Raw genomic sequence first — 22,457 nt, forward strand, 5'->3', positions numbered from 1 at the left:
CAGGTACACACTGTGAAAAGGTACCTGCTTGTAACTGTTGCACCTTGAGGTTTTTATTGTTTCAGAAAGTTCCAGGAAGCAGCCCAACCCCACATTACAAAACAAAAACTACACAAACTGGGTGGATGCAGAGATGCCTGAGTCGGGGATGTATTACTATTACCACACCAAAAACCCCATCCAAGGAGGAGCTTATTCCGCATTTTCTATACATGCCAGTATGCAGAAGCATGACTGATGACTGCGCCTTTACTGCCTTTACTCCACCTCTACACACAATGATTCAGCTAACCAGCCTATCTAAAAGCCCTATTTTCACCTTTGTTCGAGGAGGCACTGCTTTGGGGAATTATTCCCGGTGTCCTCCTTACTTGCTGCAAGTAATAAAATCCTCTTGTCTTGTTAAATCCTCCTTGGTTGTGGCTTTGGACTGTCATCTGCCAAGAGACCAAACCCACCCGTTGTGTGGGTAACACTGTGATCTCTCAATAGCTATCCTAACCAGAAAAAAAAACAGCAGGAAAAACCTTCAAAGATTTTTAAAATAAAATATGTAGAAATCCTAATAGAATTTCAAAATTTCCCTCTGAGGCCTAAGAGTTACCTATTACAGTTCTCAATTATGAACAAGTTACACATCAAAAGTTTAGTTTTAGGTTGGTTATTGGGAATTTAGAATATATTCTCCCATCTTTTCAGTATGGTACATATAAACATTCATTTCAGTGTATATTTCAATTTACATTTAAGTTAAAACAGGCTTTAATAGGGTAAGCTAATTATAACAGTTCAAAATCCAACTGAAATTCTTAAAAACCTTATTTAATATAATATTATTTGATTTAATTAGTAAATAGAACAGAAATGGTGAAAATAAAGTCATTGTGGAGTTTACCTTGAAGGGAAGTCAGAACTACTATCTAAGACATTTCTTTTGGCAGCATTCAAGACAGGAATTGAAGGCATATCTTTTACAGGTTCAGCTGGAATAAAAGATTTTTAAAAAGACCCTCAAATTAGCATATTTCTATGAAAAATTCTGGACCATAAATAAATTTATAATAAAATTTAACTTCTATTTCCCTTTCTACGTATTGAGAAATCATAGCATAAAGTTTTCTTCTTAAATAATTTTCAAAGGGTCAAGTTTCTTTAAGCTCTTTTTGAAGTATTCAGACTTAAGTTCAAAAAATTTAAAAAAAAATTCTTTCTTTTTTTTTTTAGACGGAGTCTCACTCTATCGCACAGGCTGGAGTGCAATGGTGTCATCTCAGCTCACTGCAACCTCCACCTCTTGGGTTCAAGTGATTCTCTTGCCTCAGCCTCCCGAGTAACTGGGACTACAGGCACCTGCCACCACACCTGGCTAATTTTTGTATTTTCAGTAGAGACGGGGTTTCACCATATTGGCCAGGCTGGTCTTGAACTCCTGACCTTGTGATCTGCCCGCTTTGGCCTCCCAAAGTGCTGGGATTACGGGTGTGAGCCACCATGCCTGGCCAAAAATTTCTTAAATTAAAAAATTCACCTGATTAAGGATAATGAGGGGGGAAAAGCCTAACATAAAATAAATATATGTATTTAAAACAAAAATAAGTTTGAGTGTTTAATTTTGTGAAAGCTTTCATAGAACTTCAGGCACACATGGTCAGCTCTGCTTCTTTATGAAATAGCTGGTATTTTGGTCAATTAGAGAAAAACAGAATTTCTTTGGAAAACAATTAAACCTGCTGGTATACTTTTATTTTTGTAAGTAACTCTGGAGGAAGACTCAATTTACTTTTTGACTTTGAGAGCTGATGCAACAGCTATTGGTATTTTGAACAGTGGGTTTCACAGGTGAAATCACAGAAAGCAATGTAGTGAAAACTCTGTTAATAATTTTAAAAAATTATACAAATATTGGTTATGAAAATTACTAAGAATATCTGACTTCATTCAATGGCTTTAGGGGAGCATCTCAATTTCTTTATAGGCATGTAAAAAAGTTATATAATGTTATATAATGACACAATAATTCAGAATCTGCCGTTAAGAAGCTTAGCAATACTAGAATTATTGCTTATTTCACAGATTTTTGCCTGAGATGAGGTGGGCTGCCTGAAGTAACCTCACTGTACTCACTAGACTATGCCTCCCCTTTGGTTACATGTTTTTCCTCCTTCCCGATCACTTTCTCTTCTTTTATTTTTGGGAGGCTGGGTGGAGGTGGAGGTAGCGGTAGCAGTTACAAAATAACAAACTTTGGAGCCAAGGAAAGTTGCTAAGTTGTTGGGATGCACAATAATCATATTTTGTGTTGGGTGGGACAGCTATTGGTAGCAGACAGAAATGTTTCCATAAATTATGCTGGAAGAAAGTTATTTAGTGGGCTAAGCTTATAATTTAAGATCATTTTTTCCCCTATAGAAATCAACCTCTGGGTTTTTTGTGTTTTGAGACGGTGTCTCGTCTCTGTCACCCAGGCTGGAGTGCAGTGGCACGCTCTCTGCTCACTGCAACCTCTGCCTCCTGGGTTCAAGTAATTCTACTGTCTCAGCCTCCCAAGTAGCTGGGATTACAGGCATGCACCAATATGCCCGGCTAATTTTTGTATTTTTAGTAGAGACCAGGTTTCACCATGTTGGCCAACCCGGTTTCGAATTCCTGACCTCAGGTAATCCACCCACCTCGGCCTCCCAAAGTGCTAGAATTACAGGCATGAGCCACTGCACCCAGCCTAGACATAAACCTCTAGTTCTATAATGGGAGCCAAGAGAAAATTGGTTTTGCTATGTGAAATTTCACTTTACAGAAAATTTAGGAAGATTTTTTGTTCCTTATATCTAGGGGTCTTTACAGTAACCCCTTTATTTCTTACTAGTTTTATTCTTATTATATACAATCAATAGTTCATAATACTATAATAGTCACAAAATCCACTAGGTTTAAAAATCCATACAAATCTTTTTATGGTTTAATGGCAAATTCAAGTTGCAGGTTAAGGCCAAACAATAATTTGTGGGGATTCTGGGTAACACGATGCTAAAAACTAAGAATCTAAAAGGGAATAAAAGCTGGGATAGGGATAAAAGATGCAAAGAAAAGAAATGGACAGTTACAGCTAAAAGTTCCACATCATAAGACTTCAAATTCAAAGCCATTCCCTCCATTTTCTTTTTCTTCTCCTCTAACCATTTTAAGAGGTTAGGAGAATCTATCAAGGGTAATAGCTGAAATCTAAAAAAAATTAATAGGCTGCTTTCTAAAAACGTAGCCAGGTGAGGTTATATCAACATTCCATTTTTTTCTGTTCATAGGAACATTAAAAATTAAAAAGATTGATTACCTCCTTGTGGACGAATAACACGAGGCTGTACAAAAGACGGCTTCACCACTTCAAACCACCAGAACAGTTCCGCCATGAACACCAAATAATTACTCTATATAGGAAATTTAACAGAAAGCCTACATTAGGTAAAACTTAATGATAAATAGAATTTTATTGTTTTAAAATATAGGTTTAAATCTCATTCATTCATCACTGGAGTATATTCACTACAGGCTATTAAACATGGGATGGAATATTAACTCTTGTGGGTAAAAACTGTAACTACTATTCAAAACCTCTTGCTGATGATTTACTCTATAATTCTAAAATGGTGGCCCAATTGATCTAGCAGGCATGAATACCTCTAACTGTGTAGAACACTGAGATAATATATAAGGCACTTTCACTCCAAAGTAAATACAATTTAAAAAGTTATTCAATCGCCTGACACTCTAAAGAGGGGTTATCCTCTAAAGACACTCTAAAGAGGGGTTATCACAAAAAATAACTAAGTTCTACACAGATCCCTATAAATTTCTCCAAAAAGTAATTGGATGTAGTGTTAAAAAAAAATATTATTATGTGGCCAGACATGGTGACTCACACCTGTAACCCCAGCACTTTGGGAAGCCAAGATGGGTGGATCACGAAGTCAAGAGTTTGAGACCAGCCTGGTCAACAAGGTGAAACCCCGTCTCTACTAAAGATACAAAAAATTAGCTGGGTGTGGTGGCACGTGCCTGTAATCCTAGCTACTTGGGAGGCTGAGGCAGGAGAATAGCTTGAACCCAAGAGGCAGAGGTTGCAGTGAGCCAAGATCATGCCATTGCACTCCAGCCTGGGCGACAGGGCAAGACTCCGTCTCAAAAAAAAAAAAAAAAAAATAAGTTATATGTATGTGTTCCGTAATGCTAAACTCAACAGTAATACCAGTGCTAAATAACACCAGAACTAAATTTTTATAGCTAATTTTTTAATAATTTTGAAATGTACAAAACATTATTTATACAATTAATGTATCTACCTAACTTCAAAAAGTTATTAGTAAGTCAACAACGTTACCTTTTATTATTACTATTTTAAAATGTAAATAATTTTTTAAATGGCTTAAAATTAAGAGAAGGATTAAGGGTCCTCAAAAGCACATTTCTACTACAAGTTTATATTTTAAAATGCGTTTATAATAAAAGCTATAAGCATGAATAATTATTTCAATTTTAGGCATTCGCTGAATTTTTAAAAACTGTACAAAATCTGTTTTCATAACTTTTTAAAATAATATGTTTTCTAAATTTTGGGTATTTGGCATTTAATAAAATAGTTACTATCAAATTTATTAATATTTAATAAGGTCTTATTTCATATTAAAGTTTTTAGGATTATCCTGGATATGGTTATTTTCTAACATCTTGCCTTCTTCCTACTTGCTAATTATGAATAATCCTTAAACTCTATATGCTCTCCATTAGAACTCATGCATTCTCTTGGTTTTGTTTCTCATATTTAAGTTGGTGACTTTCAAATATCATCTCTCATCTGATAGTTCTGGAAGGCTATTGTGTATGTAGAAAGTGAAGAAAAGAGGCTGGGCACAGTGGCTCATGCCTGTAATCCCAGTGCTTGAGGAGGCTGAGGAGGGACTGCTTGAGGCCGGGAGGTTGAGACCAGCCTGGGCAACACAGCTTGTCTCTATAAAAATTTTAAAAATTAGCCACGCATGGTGGCACAGTCCTGTCATCCTAGCTGCTTGGGAGGCTGGAGCAGGAATACAGCTTGAGACCAGGATTTGGCTGATTATGCCACTGCACTCCAGCCTAGGTGACAGAGTGAGACCCTGTCTCTAAAAAAATAAAGTGATGAAAAGAAGAATCAAGAGTGATGACTCTTAGGTTTTTGTCTTGAGCAAGTAATAGTGAGATGGAGAGGACTGGGAGAAACAGGTAATGAAAGGAATTTAGAGTCATTGAGATGTTCACTGGACATTTAAGTGGACCTGTCTTGTAGGTGGCTGAGTGTAAGAGTCTGGATTGTTACAGAAGATAATGCACAGTGGTGAAGAGCATTTGGTAGGTTTCTACTTCACCTTTAGTGTTTGCTTTTACTATAAATTCTCAGAATTTTAGAATGTTGATATACAGATATATACTAATTGAAGCAGCCATTAAAATTTGTGACTAAAAAAAGTAGTAAGAATGCTTATAATCCATAAAAGCTATGCAGTGGATCTCATCTCTGCTTCACTTCTCAGAAACTTTACAGTTTTAAAAAATGTATTTCTTATTTCAATAGGTGTTTGGTAATATGAATAAGTTCTTTAGGTGATTTCTGAGATTCTGGTGCACCCATCACCCAAGCAGTGTACACTGTACCCAATGTGTAGTCTTTTATCCTTCACCTCCCTCCCGCTTTTTTCCCTGAGTCCCCAAAGTCCATTGTATCATTCTTATGCCTTTGCATCCTTATAGTTTAGTTCCCACTTATGAGTGAGAATATATGATGTTTGGTTTTCCATTCCTGAGTTACTTCACTTAGAATAATGGTCTCCAATTCCATCCAAATTGCTGTGAATGCCATTATATTCTTAATCTTACTTTTCTCTCCTACATATTTACCCTTCTCCTCTCAACAGAATCCTTCCTATTTGGCTTTTAAACATGCTCCAATCCCTCCCATCAAAATAAAGGAAACAAAACCTTCACTCAATAACTATTCTCTAGTTTCTCCTCCTTCCCATCTTTTTACCTCTTCACAAACTTCTTTTAGGAGCAGGCCTCTACTGACACTCTCCATTTCATCACTTTTACTCTCTAATCTCCTTCAGTCTTGGCACTGAATCACATCATTCCCCTTACAGCAATTGCTCGAGTCACCAATGATGTACATATGTTGCGAAATCAAACAGATTTCCCATCTTACCTGACCTCTCAGCTGCATTTGATATTCCTGATCTCACCCCTCTTTGAAACACTGCCATGCCTATGTCCACCAGCTACTAAATGATTCTCAAATGTACTGACTGCACTTATATATGCAGTGGCCTACGGAGCATTTTCTTTTGGATATCTCAAAGGCCTATGTCCAAAATTGAAATAGTGACCTTCCCAACAAATGTGATCTTACTGCAGTCCTATCTCAATGAATGGCACCACTATCCCTGTGGGCAAACCAGAAACCTAGGAGTCATCCTTGACACATTCTTCCTTCTCCCATGTCCAATTCATCAACCAAAGCATGCAGATTTTGCATCCTAAATATTTCTGGAATTCATCGACTTCTCTCCATCATAACTGCTCTGATTCAAATGTTTTTGCCTTGTTTGGAACACAATAGCTTTTTCTTTGGCTTGCTAAGAAAACAAACTTTTCAAAATGCAACTCTCTTTCCATTGCTCTTGAGGTAAAGGGAATCTTACTATGGCTTACAAGAGGATACTTGGTAGAGTCCCTTTTTCTCTTTCCACATTTATCCATTACTATATTCTCCAGGGTTCCTCATCTTACCCTCCAGATTATAAGGTCTAAAAAGACAAAACTTATGCTCATCATTATATCTTCAGTGTTTAAAACAGTGTCTGGCACATGATAGATGCTCAGTAAATATTTATTAAATGAATGTACAAATGAATGAATCTACGCATTTAAAAAAACACCAGTCAGTAAAACATCAAAACACTGACAGAATATTTCTGGGTAATAAGATTACTGTGATTTATATTTTTTCTTTACACTTATCTTTATGGTATGCTTTCTAAAGCCAAAGCATAAAATTGGTTTTTAAGTACTGGTGCTAGGTTATATTTTACTAGTGCAGTTAACTGAAAGCTGACTATATTTTGAAAAAATACTGCTTAAGTGCTCAATAAATTATCTGTTGACAGAAAATAAGTTAATATTTTAAGGACTTTGGTAAGACAGCCATCCTATTAACATAATTGTACTGTTTGGCCACAAGGTGTCAGTACAGTAAGAAATAATTTTCCCAGTGATTAAAGCTCATGAATATTACGTCTTTCTGAGTTTAAGACAGGGTCTTGGTTTGTCACTAAGTTTGGAGTGTAGTCATGCAATCAGGGCTCACTGCAGTCTCAGCCTCCTAGGTTCAAGCAATCCTCCAACATCAACCTCCTGAGTAGCTGGTACTACAGTGTGTGCCATCACGCCTGGCTAACTTTATTTTCTGTAAAGACAAAGGTTTCACTATGTTGCCCAGGCTGGTCTCAAACTCCTGGACTGAAGTGATCCTCCTGCCTTGTCCTCCCAAAGTGCTGGGATTATAGGCAAGAGCCACCGCACCTGGCCTAAAGTTTTTATATTGTAGTTCAGTGTTTCATAAATTAATATGACTCAATTAGAAAACATTTCTGATTTCTTAATTGACTTTATATTATTAACTCACATAAAATACAACACTAACATTACTAAAATAATATCTGGAGGATAAGAAATAATTCTTGAAGTATTAAAAATAATAGTATTCATAACACAACTTAATTTTCAAAATTGGGAATGGAATGGAATGATTTTCAAAAATCTCTTCATGATGATGATTTTCTTTTTTTGAGACATAGTCTTATTCTGTCACCCAGGCTGGAATGCAGTGGTGCCATCTCAGCTCACTGCAACCTCTGCCTCCCAGGTCCAAATGATTCTCCTGCCTCAGCCTCCCAAGTAGCTGCGATTACAGGCGCACGCCACTACGCCTGGCTGATGTTTGTATTTTTAGTAGAGGTGAGGTTTCACCATGTTGGCCAGGTTGGTCTCGAACTCCTGGCCTCAGTGATCTGCCCACCTCAGCCTCCCCCGCTTGGCCATGATTATTATTTTTAACATTTAACATCAATGTAAATAAAATATATTCAACTTAAAATTAAGAAAATAATACTACCCATGTGAAATTTTATTCTTTTAACACAATCTGACAGCATACATTAGCCAACAGTCAAAGGACAATAAAGGTGACAAATAGTGTGATAACTACAGAATAATTATATTTAATCTAGTGAGAATAAACAAACTAAATTTCAATTTAATGCTCAATGATTCATTGTACACATAAAAATACACAAGGATACCATATCATTTAACTATACATATCATATATTTATGCATAATGGTAGTTAAATAGTACATAATGTTACTTTTCAATTAATTTTTTGTTTAATTCAAAAATTAAAAATTAAAAATTCCTTAAGAAAAAGTAAGCATTATTTATAAAGATATCTTACTATTTGTAAGCATTGTTATTGTAAGAAACATTTAATGGCTTATTCTCTATTTTGCAAACATTAAGACAACAGATCGATTTTGTAAATGACTTTTTTCTTTTTCTTTTTTTGAGACAAGGCCTGGCTCTGTTGCCCAGGCTAGCGTGCAGTGGCGTGATCTCAGCTCACTGCAACCTCCGCCTTCCAGACTCAAAATTCTCCCACCTCAGCCTCCCGAGTAGCTGGGAACACAGGCACATGCCACGACACCCAGCTAATTTTTGTATTTATTGTAGGGATGGGGTTTCACCATGTTGCCCAGTCTGGTCTTAAACTCCTGAGCTCAAGCTATCTGCCTACCTCTTCCTCCCAAAGAGCTGGGATTATAGGCACAAGTCACTACACCTGGCCAATTCTGTACATGACTTTAAGTTTGGCTTTGCACTATAAAAGAAACTTGTAGTTAATAGTATATTAAAAAACGAAATAAGGAGAAAAAAATCAAAAACTGTTTTTTCAAAAGCTCTTTTGACTGATATAGTTAATCTATAAGCTTAAAGTTACTAGGTCATCTTGTTCTATGGTTCTTCATTTTTAAAATTTTATTTATTTTTTGAGACAGGGTCTTGCTCTGTTGCCCAGGCTGGAGTGCAATGGCACGATCATCACTCGCTGCAGCCTCAACCTCCCGGGCTTAAGCAATCCTCCCACCTTGTCCTCCCAAAGTACTGGGATTACAGGCATGAGTCACTGTGCCCAGCTTTTTTGTTTGTTTGTTTGTTTTTTAAAAATACATATTTTAACAAAGCAAAGGGGAAAAAAGAATAATTTAATTTACCTTTATGGATGAAGCAGCATAGAGCATATCTTCCAGAGTGAAATGGCAACACTGGTTCAAGTATTCTTGGCAAAATTCTTGAATCAGCTGCAGATTATACAGGCTATCAGCCAAAGACATAGTTTCTTTCAAACAAATATCTTCAAATAAGAAAAGAGCGAGGTGGTGACTTTGGATTAATTTGATAATAAATATCTCATATCCATCTTGTAATCAGTACAAATACACAATTCTAGTTAACAAACATACATTTATAAATATAGAAGTCATTATACATTAAGACTTAGAAACCAAGCACTATTTTTTTGAACTATCTCCCTCAGAATTATATATGTGTTCTTTTTTTAAAAAAAATCTTCATTACTTATTAAATAATATTGTCTTTTCTTCTGAGACAAGATCCCACCCTGTCACGTAGGCTGCAGTACAAAATAATATTGTCTTAAATATTGGTTATCATCTGTCTACAGTTCAGAAATATTACACTGGAACACTTACCCTCTAATCTGACAACATCGGGACAGTAAAAATGAATAAGGGCAGCTAATGCACAGCCATCTGTCCCATCCTTCAACAAATTTTCTACCAATGGAATGCAAGGCAGTTGCTTAAGTAATGTTTGCTCTTTCCTATAACGAGCCTAAAATATAAAAAAAAAAAAAACCATGAAAATAAGTAAGTACCAAGCAACACACACGAAAAAAATCAGTACCGTAAATTCTAATGTATCAGTAATAAAATAAATAATGAGAAATGAGACCACTCACCAATATTTCTTTTTTTTCTAAATAACGGTAGGTATCACCACAGTTAAATACACAGCAACAACAGCTATAGTTTTGAAGCTCAATACTTAATATAATATACTGCTAATTTATACTATGTGACATTTAGCTTAAATATTTAAATATAAAAGCATCACAAAACAGATTTTGAACACTTTGTATCCAAATAATTCTGTTCTTTTGAAGATAAAAAAATTAATCCACTTTAATTCAGACTTAATTTAGACGGAAAATTCTTATACGGGAAGAGCAAGAATACTATTCAAGCAGAAAGAGTTATCAAAATGAGAAGGAAGGTATAAGGATATACTATTCTTAAAAGAAATTTGAGGAACTGGAATAGTATCACCAAGACATTCTGGGTTATTATTTGAATGTTGAGGAAACACAAATAGTTAACAACTTTGAAAGTGAAAAAACACCCTCCCAACTTAGGTTTCATTAATAATTGAGCAAGTATATGGGTTCTTGCTCCCCCTCAGAAAAAGAGAGGAAACCTTTGTTTTCTAAAGATTATTTGGTGTGGCTAGATAGAATTTTTAAAAATAGTTCTCTAAAAAATGAGACATGCTGTAAAAGTAGTCTTAAGAGAATGAATTCAGATCCTGGTTCAGATCCTGGTTCTGCCACTTACTAGTTTTGTGATCTTGGACAAGTTACTTAAACTCTCATTTCTCATTTTCCCATTTGTAAATGGGTAATAATAGTACCCACTTCATAGAACCACTGGAAGATTAAGTAAGATGATGGACACAAAGTGCTATGCATCCTGCTGGGCACATAGTAAGCAATCAATAAAGGTTAGCTATTATTAGTTGTTAACTCTTCTAAAGCCAAGTAAAATAATGCTGAAGATTTAGTGAATGTACACACTCAAGTATTTTACTAGCAAAATATATAACATAAGTTACTGGTATTTTTTTAAGGTTATCAAAACTATTTTTTCTTCTAATTCCATCCAAATTGGTCATCTCTGTATTTTAGAATTAAAATATAATTATGAGATAAAATACTTTCGTGAGAATAAAAATAGAAAAACAAAAATTTATTGAAAGAGAATACCTAACATTTGGTAGTGAAGTTAGATTTCTTTTCAATGCTATCTCTCAGAAAAGCATCAGTATTAATGAAGGAGATACTTATTCCTGGATTTTTCTCACTGGCTACCCAAGGACAAAATTCATGGAACATATTTTCCTCTTGAAGATTTCTGAAGGTTCTTATTAATCAGTGCATAATAAACTCTATTTAAGAATACATCCCTAATTCAGGGGGTAACCATATTCAGAAAAAAATTATTTGCAGTACTATATAGATTCTTTAATTGATTATGAATTTAACATAATCCTTAGAAAAATTCCTCACTTTGCAGCTAAGAGACTGTTTAAAATCAACCATGGGGAGGGAAGAAGAAGGAAGAAAGAAAAAAGAAATCAACCAGCACAGTGGTATCTTCTAGGCTTAAGCTACCGTTCTCACAATTAGTACTGTTCCAGATCCTTACATGCTTTTTCTTCAGTTATCTGGGATCAAAATAGTCTGCCTCTTGGACATCCTCGAAATTGGTCTGGGACTAGTAGTTTGTTTTCAGCCTATGACCTGAATTGGACTAAGCCAAGCACCCAGGGTCATGGAACAAAGAACTGAATTATGTCATTTGTTCTACTCCCTCCTGCAAAGTAGCACTTTGGCACAAGGTGTGTGCAAACAGGCACATGTATGCATGCACACACACACACACACACACATACACACAGCTTTATATGACATTAGCAATAAGTATCTATGGTTTAGACAAGACAATCAGAGAATTATGGATGGGATGCTAAAACATTTTCCTAAAGATTGTATTCTAGAAGATATATTAGGTAAATCAACTTTAAATCTTGAGATTATGTCCAGCTCTCAGAAGGTTCATCTGTAATTCATGAAAAAGTCTTTTGTACTTGAACATGCTATTTGCTTTATAAACTCATTGCATGGAAGCATGCCCTTTCTTTCTGCAAAAGTAGAAGTTTGGCATTTAGAAAGAACACCCTATAATTCAACATTATGATATATTTCTTTTCCTTTTTTTTTTTTTTTAAGAGATAGCGTCTCACTCTATTAGCCAGGCTGGAGTGCAGTGGCACAATCATGGCTCACTGCAGCCTCGATCTCCTGGTCTCAGGTGATTTTCCCACCTCAGCCTCTTGAGTAGGTGAAACCACAAGTGTGTACCACTATGCCTGCCTCATTTTTGTATTTTTTGTAGAGACGGGGTTTTGCCAAGTTGCCCAGGCTGGTCTCAAACTCCTGCGCTCAAGGGATTCGCCTGTCTTGGCCTCTCAAAGTGTTGGATTATGCACATGAGGCACCGCATTAAGCCATTATGGTATATTTCTAAATTAGAGTTTTATTCTTGAGGGTGTAAAATAGTTCTTAAGTGGTTTAACACACCCATCCCCATATTTAAATCTGAAAGATCAATCTTTAAGTCAAATCAGAATTTAATATGGTTTTGGTCCACTACTGGTAAGGTCACAGAAAACTTTCTGCTTTTTTAATCACACAAAAAGTGAAGTGTCATCTATAATTCAAGCTGAAAAGGAACTACTTCTGTCAAAAAGATAATTTTTTAAAACTAGAGATGGGGGTTCAATATGTTGTCCAAGATGGTCTTGAACTCCTGGGCTTAAGGAATCCTCCCACACTGGCCTCTCAAAGTACTGGGATTACAAGCGTGAGCAACCACGCTCAAGCACAAAGATGATTTTTAAATGCAGGCAATTTATTCGTGCAATTCAAATTAATATTTATTAAATTATTTAAATTAATGAGAAGCTACATTGTGCTTTTTTTTTTTTTTTTTTTTTTTGAGATGGAGATTCCGCTCTTATTGCCCAGGATGGAGTGCAATGGAGCGATCTCAGCTCACTGCAACCTCTGCCTCCCAGGTTCAAGCGATTCTCCTGCCTCAGCCTCCCGAGTACCTGGGATTACAGGCATGTGCCACTACACCCAGCTAATTTTGTATTTTTAGTAGAGATGGAGTTTTTCCATGTTGGTCAGGCTGGTCTCGACTTCCTGACCTCGTCATCTGCCCGCCTTGGCCTCCCAAAGTGTTGGGATTACAGGCGTGAGCCACCGCACCTGGCCCATAAGTTTTTTTTTTTAACCTACTTACTGATAGTCTGTGAATACTGACAAGATTAGCAATAGGATGTTTACCCTTTAAATTATTTTTAGAACTTCTGATCTAAACCTTGGCTATATCTTTTATCTTTCCATTTTACATCACCAAATACCTTAAAATCCAATCTCTATTCAGTGACTAACAGAATTACACGAAATGACTTTACCAGCAAGACATAAACAATACCATTCTACAATTACAATTCTGGAGAGCGAACTGAAGTAGCTGAACAAACTTACTGGAACCAGTTTCCAAAACCATTTGGAAGGAGACTTCAGAGGAAGCAGCAGGAAAAAAGGGGAAAGCAAAGGTAAAGGGAAAATTCATCAGAATTATCTTCAATTAACAAATTATAGTAAAGCTTCTGATAGTGGAGTTCCAAGTTTATAGTTCTCATAACATTTCATATGTTAATTAATATTTTAGTTAAAAATATATAGGTTCCTAATGATAAAGACCACCATCTTCTCCTGTCTCTCTCCTCTCCCCATACAGATATTCATTTTAGGATACCTAGAATATGCTGTATACTTTAGCAGCAAAAAATTTTATTTCTGAGTTTTGGAAACATATATCATATTAAAAAATAAATCTATGTCACAAAAGGGAAGTAAAAAGATTCTACAGCTAGGTTTGCAATCGTAATTCTTAGGTATTAGTAGACTGTATCTGATAAGGCAATATTCCCCAAAAAGCAAAGTAGAAAGATAATTTCAATAAAAACAAGTATAAAGCAAAGAATAATGTAGTAGAATATACCAAGATTATCATTTATTTCACTATATAAAAAGTTTCTTTTAATTAATGGAAAAAAACGTAGTTGGCAATTGTTACCAGTTAAGATTTTTATAAATGTCTAAAGCAAGTAACTACTCACATAAAGAGAATATAAATGTTATTGAATTTACTATCTAGGGCTGTCCCAAAGAATCTTTCTTCTTTAAAAAAAAATGAATATAATAAACCCATAATTTCAGATAACATGAATTAATCATTTGTGTTATCTTTGTATCTGCTAAAAAAACTTCTGGCTCTGAATAAATATTTCTTGAAGTGAACTAAAGTAAAGAGGATCTGAGTTAAAATTCATATTCAAAATTTTTATGTAGAAAGCTTTTCCTGTATAAATTAACAGAAAAATAAGATTATTTAGAAAAATAATATAAATAAGGTATTTTCAAGAACTTTAAGAATTAAAAAATGTCACCTGAAGAATCAGAAACATACCAGCTTCCTATATATAAGCAACATTTCTAATAAATTTTTCTTATAGCACCACGAAGAACAGCCTCAACAATTTTGTGGCATGTATTTTAATCTCCCATTTAACTGAATGTTTTTGGCAGCTGCAGTTACAATAGCCACAAAAAGTACAAGAGCAGGACCAAAGAGCAGGAAGCCACTGAAAACGTGTCAGGGTTTCCAATTTGTAACACAAATTTTAAAGACAAGGATTTTTTTGTTTTCTAGACTAGAAGAACCCATTAAATAGAAACTGGTGATAACAAGAAATTATTGTGGACTATTCATAACAGCAGGTGTACAAAGGAGTCTGCAGTGGTTACAGTTATTCCATATTTCTTGTAAAATATGCAATAATTGGACTTTGTTACTAATTCAGACTGCTCTGGCCTTTCTCTTGCCCCTCCATTGATCTAAACTGGTAACAGCAATCTTCTTAGGGGAGAAAGGAAAACCACAGATTGGCTGTGTGAAGGAAATTTAACTAAAAAGAGTAAATGTACTAAAAGAACAAATAAATATTTATACTACGCACACTTACATACTTATGGTTCAAAAAGCTCAAATACATAGCATCAGTTCCTTGCTGAAGAGTAACTCCATTTCTGAAGTGATCAGCAACTATCCTTTGGTTTTCAGGGAAGAATTAGGCAAACTGCAACATCAAATTCTGTTTTAAGATGTAAATAACCATGAGGACAAAGGGTTTTGTTTTGTTTTTTTTTTCTCTCTCTCTTTTTCCTTTTTATCAGGACCACCAAGGAAGAAACAAAGGGTTTTTTAAAAACCATGGATAACAGGTGAAAAAACTTTTATTAAGCTTCCACTGACAAAGGGGCCAACCTAGGCAGTTCAGATTTTCTGGAATAGTTCTAATTTCAAGTATTCCTTTCAACTGTCTTTATAATACATGCTTGGCTCACCCTAAATTTTGGCTAGTTGTTTTAGGACTTGCCATTAATACTCTCCAAATAATACTCTTCCTCTGGGTATCTACAATATTCTGGAAAGGTAGGATAATTCCTGAACTACTTCTGGGTGCTCTCAGGCCATTCCAGGAGGTTATTGGTTTGGTGTGGTCTTTATCGGAGACCTCAAAGAGTTGGGGTCCTTCAGGGAGTTAATCATGGCTGTGACTTGCCACTGCATGACTTGTTAACTTGTTAGATTTAATCTTTTTTTTTTTTTTTTTTTTTTTGAGAGACAGTCTCCCTCTGTCACCCAGGGTGGAGGGCAGTGGAGCTATCTCAGCTCACTGCAACCTCCGCCTCCCAGGTTCAAGCGATTCTCCCACCTCAGCCTCCCAAGTAGCTGGGACAACAGGCATGCACCACCATACTTGGCTAATTTTTGTATTTTTTGGTAGAGACGGGTTTTCACCATGTTGGCCAGGCTGGTCTTGAACTCCTGACCTCAAGTGAACCTCCCACCTAGGCCTCCCAAAGTGCTGGGATTACAAGTGTGAGCCACCATGCCCAACCATTAGACTTAATCTCTTAGCTGTTGTAGATCCAAAAGTTGTGTAGAATCGCTGATGGAATATAAAATGGTACAAACTCTTTTGGAGGGGATTTTGTCAATATTTAACAAAGCTACATACAGTATACATTTACCCCTCAATCTAGCAGTCCAACTTCTAGGAAATGTACCTTGAAAATACATATCCAAAATACAAAAGGCCACATATAACATTATTCTGTGCAGCACAATCTGCAATAGCAAGACACTGGAAACTAATGCCTACACATAGGTATGCAGTTGAAGAAACTATGGCACATGTTCACAAGGGAGCACTATGCTGCTTTAAGAAATAATGATAGGCTGGGCACGGTAGCTCACATCTGTAATCCCAGCACTTTGGGAGGCCAAGGCGGGTAGATCACGTGGTCAGGAGATCGAGACCAGCCTGGCCAATATGGTGAAACCCCGTCTCTACTAAAAAAAATACAAAGATTAGCCAAGTGTGGTGGCGCTCACCTGTAGTCCCAGTTACTCTAGAGGCTGAGGCAGAAAAATGGCTTGAACCTGGGAGGCAGAGGTTGCAGTGAACCGAGATTGTGCCACTGCACTCCAGCCTGGGTGACAGAGCGAGACTCCGTCAAAAAAAAAAAAAAAAAAAAAAAGAAGAAAGAAAAGATCTCTAGGGACTGTACTGAATGATTTCCAGGATATGCAGTTACTGAAAAGAGCAAACTGCAAAAGAATAAGTTACGTTTTGTGTTAGAAAGGAGGAGAAACAAACATGCACATATGTGCTTGGTCCATTTAGAAGGGCTGGTGGGAAGTACATGTGGAATAAGTAAGGGGTAGAAGAGATAGGGGAGGGAGTAATACTTCTCTGAGTATACCATTTATACAGTTCTGATTTTTGGAATGATGTCAATGTTCTACATAGTCAAAAAACAAAAGTTAACAAGGATGGTGTCAAAAAAGATCAGTAAAATGGAATGAATACAGAAACCAGTTAACATAAATGTATTTCAAAGGAATAATATAACCACAATGAAGGCGGGGGCAGAGGGAAACCACTTAAGAACACAGGAGTTTGACTATATACTATTAGTCTAAAAAAAAATTGCAAACAAATCTTAAACTCTTCTTAGCTTTTTAGAATTTTTTTTGAGACAGAGTCTCACTCTGTCACCTAGGCTGGAGTACACTGGCACGATCTCGGCTCACTGCAAACTCCGCCTCCCAGGCTCAAGCAATTCTCCTGCCTCAGCCTCCCAAGTAGCTGGGATTATGGACGCATGCCAACAGACCTGGCTAATTTTTGTATTTTTGGTAGAGATGGGATTCACCATGTTGGCCAGACTGGTCTCGAACTTCTGACCTTAAGTGATCCACCTGCCTCAGCCTCCCAAAGTGCTGGGATTATAGGCATGAGCCACCATGCCCGGCCAGTAGGTTTATGTTTCATATTGGTATAACAATTCTGAAACTACTGTATATGTATTGTAGGATTGAGCAAATAAGTAAAATACATGAATGCTCTTGGGAGCCTGAGTTCTCACTGTGGAAGGGGAAGTCCCGTGTGGAATAGGGGAAGCCAGGAAGAACTCTGTGGAGTTTGATTGGAATTGGAGGTTTATATATGAACTCATGTTTGTGTATTTTTAAAATTTTATTTCTGAACTCTATCTACTGAAATAGGGCCTAGAAGTAATGATATTATGTAGCAATTAGCCACTTAGTGCCCAGATTTTACAGTTGCTAAATACTGTTTTCCATAAAAAAGAATTAAGACTTATTGAAGAAATGGCTGATTTCAGGATTATGGCAAGTAAACTACAAAATGAATCTGAAACATCTTGTTGAGTCAGAAATTAAGTAAGGAGGGGCAAAAAAGAAAAAAAAAAAGAGAGACAGATGAATGGGGGCGTACCAAAAGCACAGGAGTCAGTCTGAGGGGACTCCCGTTGGCCAAATCTGAGACCACTTGAGCATCAAAATAAAGAAATAGCTAATTTTAGGTAAAGGAAGGAACGAGATGAGCCTGGAGCATCCTATAGTGCCAGAAAGTAAGGAAGTGCTCAAAAAACAAAAGGCTTGGGGCATATCCAAGAGATATCAAAGCCAACCGCAAAAAGCTCTCAATGGCTGATGCTGTAAAATTGTGAGCAACAAAATAATGCAGTATTAGATTGTAACCCAAAGTATAAAATATTAATAAGTATACCTGAGTCCACACTGATATAAATAAATGATTGAATATAAAAAATAAATGGGCCGGGCACAGTGGCTCATGCCTGTAATCCCAGCACTTTGGGAGGCCAACGCGGGTGGATCACGAGGTCAGGAGATCGAGACCACCCTGGCTAACACGGTGAAACCCCGTCTCTACTAAATATACAAAAAATTAGCTGGGAGAGGTGGTGGGCACCTTAGTCCCAGCTACTCGGAAGGCTGAGGCAGGAGAATGGTGTGAACTCGGGAGGCGGAGTTTGCAATGAGCTGAGATTGCGCTATGGCACTCCAGCCTGGGTGACAAGAGCGAGACTCTGTCTCAAAATAAATAAATAAATAAAAATAAAAATAAAATGGGGAAGAAGACACAAATCTTCCTTACAGAAGAATCCCCAATAGTATACGCAGGCATTCTCCCTTTCAGGGAGTGAGCTTAATTTCCCTCCTTTGGAGTGCAGGATGCACTTCCAAAATAAGAAGGGAAAACCAGTAAATTTATAATGGAGAAACCTAACAAACACTACACTACCGTAACCAAGGGATCACAGTTAATATCACCAGTGATAAATCATGTTCTTATCATGTACCCCATGATACAATATATGATATGATACATGACCTCTCTGGTAGTCTTCTCAAAAAACTTGTAACTCCAGCCTAACCATGAGAAACAGCAGACAAACCCAAATTGAAGAACACTACAAAACGCCTGACAAATATTTAAAAAGGACATCAGTGGAAAGCTGGTAGAATCTAAATAATTTAAAGTCTGTAGTGTACTCAATAATAACGTACCAATGTTACTTTCTTACTGTTCACAAATGGGCTCCAGTTATGTAAGATGTTAACATTAGAGAAAACTGGGTGAAGCTGTACTATCTTTGAAACTTTCCTGTAAATCTAAAATAATTCCATAATAATTTTAAAAGTAAATACATATGGACAAAAACTGATTATAACCCATTATATATCCATTAGCTCATTCAGATAGTAGAGAAATGCTATACAGACAGGTAGATGGGTGGAAGAAGACAAACTTGCTTATAACAGAATGCTAAGTAATAAATATGGAATAAATGAAGGGGTTAGAAAATTACAAATTTGTGACCATCATAGTAAAATTAATTCAGGTAGATATATTCAATGAATGCTAAATCTAGGATGAGGGGAAACTTTCAAGAAAGAGGCTATTTTCTGTGGTAGAGTAACTCTTCTCAAATTACCTATTACAAAAGGAAACATAACATAGCTGTCCCCCCTTGCCCATAGTTTTGCTATCTGCAGTTATTCACAGTCACTGTCTGAAAATACGAATGAAAAATTCCAGAAATAAATAACTCATGAGTTTTAAATTGCATGTTGTTCTGAGTAGTGTGATGAAACCACATGCTGTCCTATTCCATCCAGTGTGGGAAGGGAATCATACCTCTGTCCAGCATTCCATGCTGTATATGCTACCTGCCCATTACTGTATAAGAAAAAACATAGTGTAGATAGAGTTCAGTACTATCCGAGATTTCAGGTATGCACTGGGGGTCTTGGAACATATCCTCTGAGGATAAAAAAGGACTACTGTAACCCTGCAGTCAAGAAACTAGAAAATATCTTAACCAACTGATCAAAATGAACATTATCTAGCAGGGGTAAATGGATATCATGTGCCTCTGGATATTACATTGTGATAAGGACACAATTTACATAGTATTCCAGCCTGAAAAGCATAATCTTCATCTAATAATGAGGAAATATTAGAAAAAGCCAAATTGAGAAATGTTCTATTAAAACGGCCTGATTCTTCAAAAATATCAAGGCCACGAAGAAAAGAAAAGCTAAAGAACTGCTTCAGTTTAAAGAAGACTAGGGATATGACAATGAAATAAATTAATGATAAAATGGGAACATAAATGATAAAGTATTACACTGACATTAAATTACCTGTACTGTCATTGTGGAAATGAATGGCCTTGTTCTTAGGAAATAGACACTGAAGTATTAAGGGGCAAAGGGACATGATATATGCAACCTTCTTTCAAATGTGGTAGAACAATTTGTGTGTGTGCGTGTGTGTGTGTATGTGTGTGTGTGTGTGTGTGTGTACACTGAGAGAGAGGGAGACAGAATGATAAAGGAAATGTGGCAAACTGTTGAAAAACTGATGAATCTGAACACAGAGTTTGAGAATTCTTTTTATTATTCCTGCAACTTTTTGTAAGGGTGAAATTATTTCAAAATAAAATAAAAGTTCTTTAAATGTTATATTAGATCTATACCAATCCAAGTCTTTATAGGGTCTTGTGTCCAAATGCACAAGACTATTAATTTATAAAACTGTTGAGAGAAATCTAATGGTTATCATACTCTTAGGTAAAGATTAAAACCATGGTACCATCTCTGAATTCAAAAAAATGTTTAAAATGCCAAGTTCTCTTAACTATACTAAATGAGTTAATAATAGAACAGGGACATACTCTAGGTTGTTGTGTTTCCTGTAAGGGCAAGTAAACTATTATGAAAGATAAATGGTATGCTGATATTAGGGATTAAAAAAAAGAAACGGCCAGGTGTGGCAGCTTACACCTGTAATCCCAACACTTCGGGAGGCCGAAGTGGGTGGATCGCTGGAGGCCAGGAGTTTGAGACCAGCCTGACCAACATGGCAAAACCCCATCCCTATTAATATAAAAAACATTAAAAAAAAAAAAAAGAATAAGAAATGATTTAGCACTGACCACAGAAGCCTACACATTGGCCAGGCAAAGTGCCTGTAATCCCAGCACTTTAGGAGGCCAAGGCAGGTGGACTGCTTGAGCTCAGGAGCTTGAGACCAGCCTGGGCAACATAGTGAGACCCTGACTCTACAAAAAGTAAAAAAAATTACATGGGCATGGTGGCACATGCCTGTAGTCCCAAGTAGTTAGGAGGCTGAGGTGGGATGATTGCTTGAGCCCAGGAGATCGAGGCTATAATGAGCCATGATCTCGCTACTTCATTCCAGCCTGGGCAATAGAGTGAGACCCTGTCTCCAAAGAGGAAAAAAAAAAAAAAAAAAAAGAAGCCTACATATGGATAGATTTATAATTATAGAACAGAATCTTAAAGGTAGGATTCAAAACAAAAATTATCTAATTTAGGCAGGCCATGTCATCACAGTTTCTTAACTAAAATAATGGTACAAAAGAAATCAAGGTAAATCTAAGAGTCAAATGAAATGATGTATCTGAGAATGATGTGCTGTATTTGAACATTAAATGTTTTATATATTTATATACATAATAGACAACTTAAGTGCAAAGTTATAGGTTACAAATTATCGTTTTCTACATTGTGCACTGAAGAACACTAATTCTATGGGATGCTAGTAAAAGTCATTCATAAAATAGTTCAAAGATAAAAAATGTTTGGAAAATGGCTAGACAGTCTCTTTGACTGGACCGTTAATGTACTAAAATGGATTGCAACATTTTCAAAGGGGCACAGACTAGGCAGCATTTCCCAAATGTATTTTACTTCAGAGCCCTTCTCTCAAATAGTACTACTTGAAGAAACAGCATTTGAGGGAGAAAAAAGTGGGTTACAGTTTTTAACTGTTAAGGAATTTTAGTCAAGGGAGAAATTCATAAGGGCTGAAGTAATCAGGCAGAGGTATAAGCATTTACCTACTCTCTCACAGGGGGAAAGTGTAGTCTATATTGAGATACTCCTTAAAGTGAAAAGCAATTAGAGTTCTGTGGATGTCTTTTCTCCAAAGGTAATTCCTTCATCTACTTCCTACTCCCTTGTAAAATACCTCACAAATATTTCTTTTTAAAAAGTAGCAAACGCCACACTAAGTAAACATGTATCTTTAATACTTTGAGAAACATTGGCTGGGGTGGTGTCTCATACCTATAATCCCAGCACTTTGGGAAGCCAAAGCGGGCAATCACCTCAAGTCGGGAGTTCAAGACCAGCCTGGCCAACATGGCGAAATGCCATCTCCGCTAAAAATACACACACACAAAAATTAGCTGGGCGTGGTGGTGCATGCCTGTAATCCCAGCTACTGGGGAGGCTGAAGCACGAGAATTGCTTGAACCCAGGAGGCCGAGGTTGCAGAGAGGTGAGATCATGCCTCTGCCCTCCAGCCTGAGTGACGGAGCAAGACTCTGTCTCCAAAAAAAAAAAAAAAGAGAAACATTAAACTTCATTCTCTATATAGTTAGTATTAGAATACAAAC

General features: G+C 36.5%; 1 protein-coding gene across 6 annotated transcripts in view; it reads right to left on the reverse strand.

The window, feature by feature from the left end:
- The window catches only part of CAMSAP2 (calmodulin regulated spectrin associated protein family member 2), a 116,311-nt gene that overhangs the window by 14,903 nt on the left and 78,951 nt on the right, over positions 1-22,457 (reverse strand). For 4 of the 6 annotated variants that reach the window (XM_003893333.5, XM_009190491.4, XM_009190495.4 and 1 more), the window contains 5 exons: positions 13,551-13,583; positions 9,850-9,991; positions 9,352-9,491; positions 3,329-3,422; positions 896-983 (listed from right to left, as the gene is read on the reverse strand). In XM_003893333.5, coding sequence (XP_003893382.2) covers positions 896-983; positions 3,329-3,422; positions 9,352-9,491; positions 9,850-9,991; positions 13,551-13,583 — 497 coding nt within the window. The remainder of the gene's footprint in view (positions 1-895; positions 984-3,328; positions 3,423-9,351; positions 9,492-9,849; positions 9,992-13,550; positions 13,584-22,457) is intronic. The other 2 variants (XM_003893335.5, XM_003893334.5) reach the window with 1 other exon arrangement.

This window comes from Papio anubis, chromosome 1 (genome assembly GCF_008728515.1).
Source record: "Papio anubis isolate 15944 chromosome 1, Panubis1.0, whole genome shotgun sequence".
Lineage (NCBI taxonomy): Eukaryota > Metazoa > Chordata > Mammalia > Primates > Cercopithecidae > Papio > Papio anubis.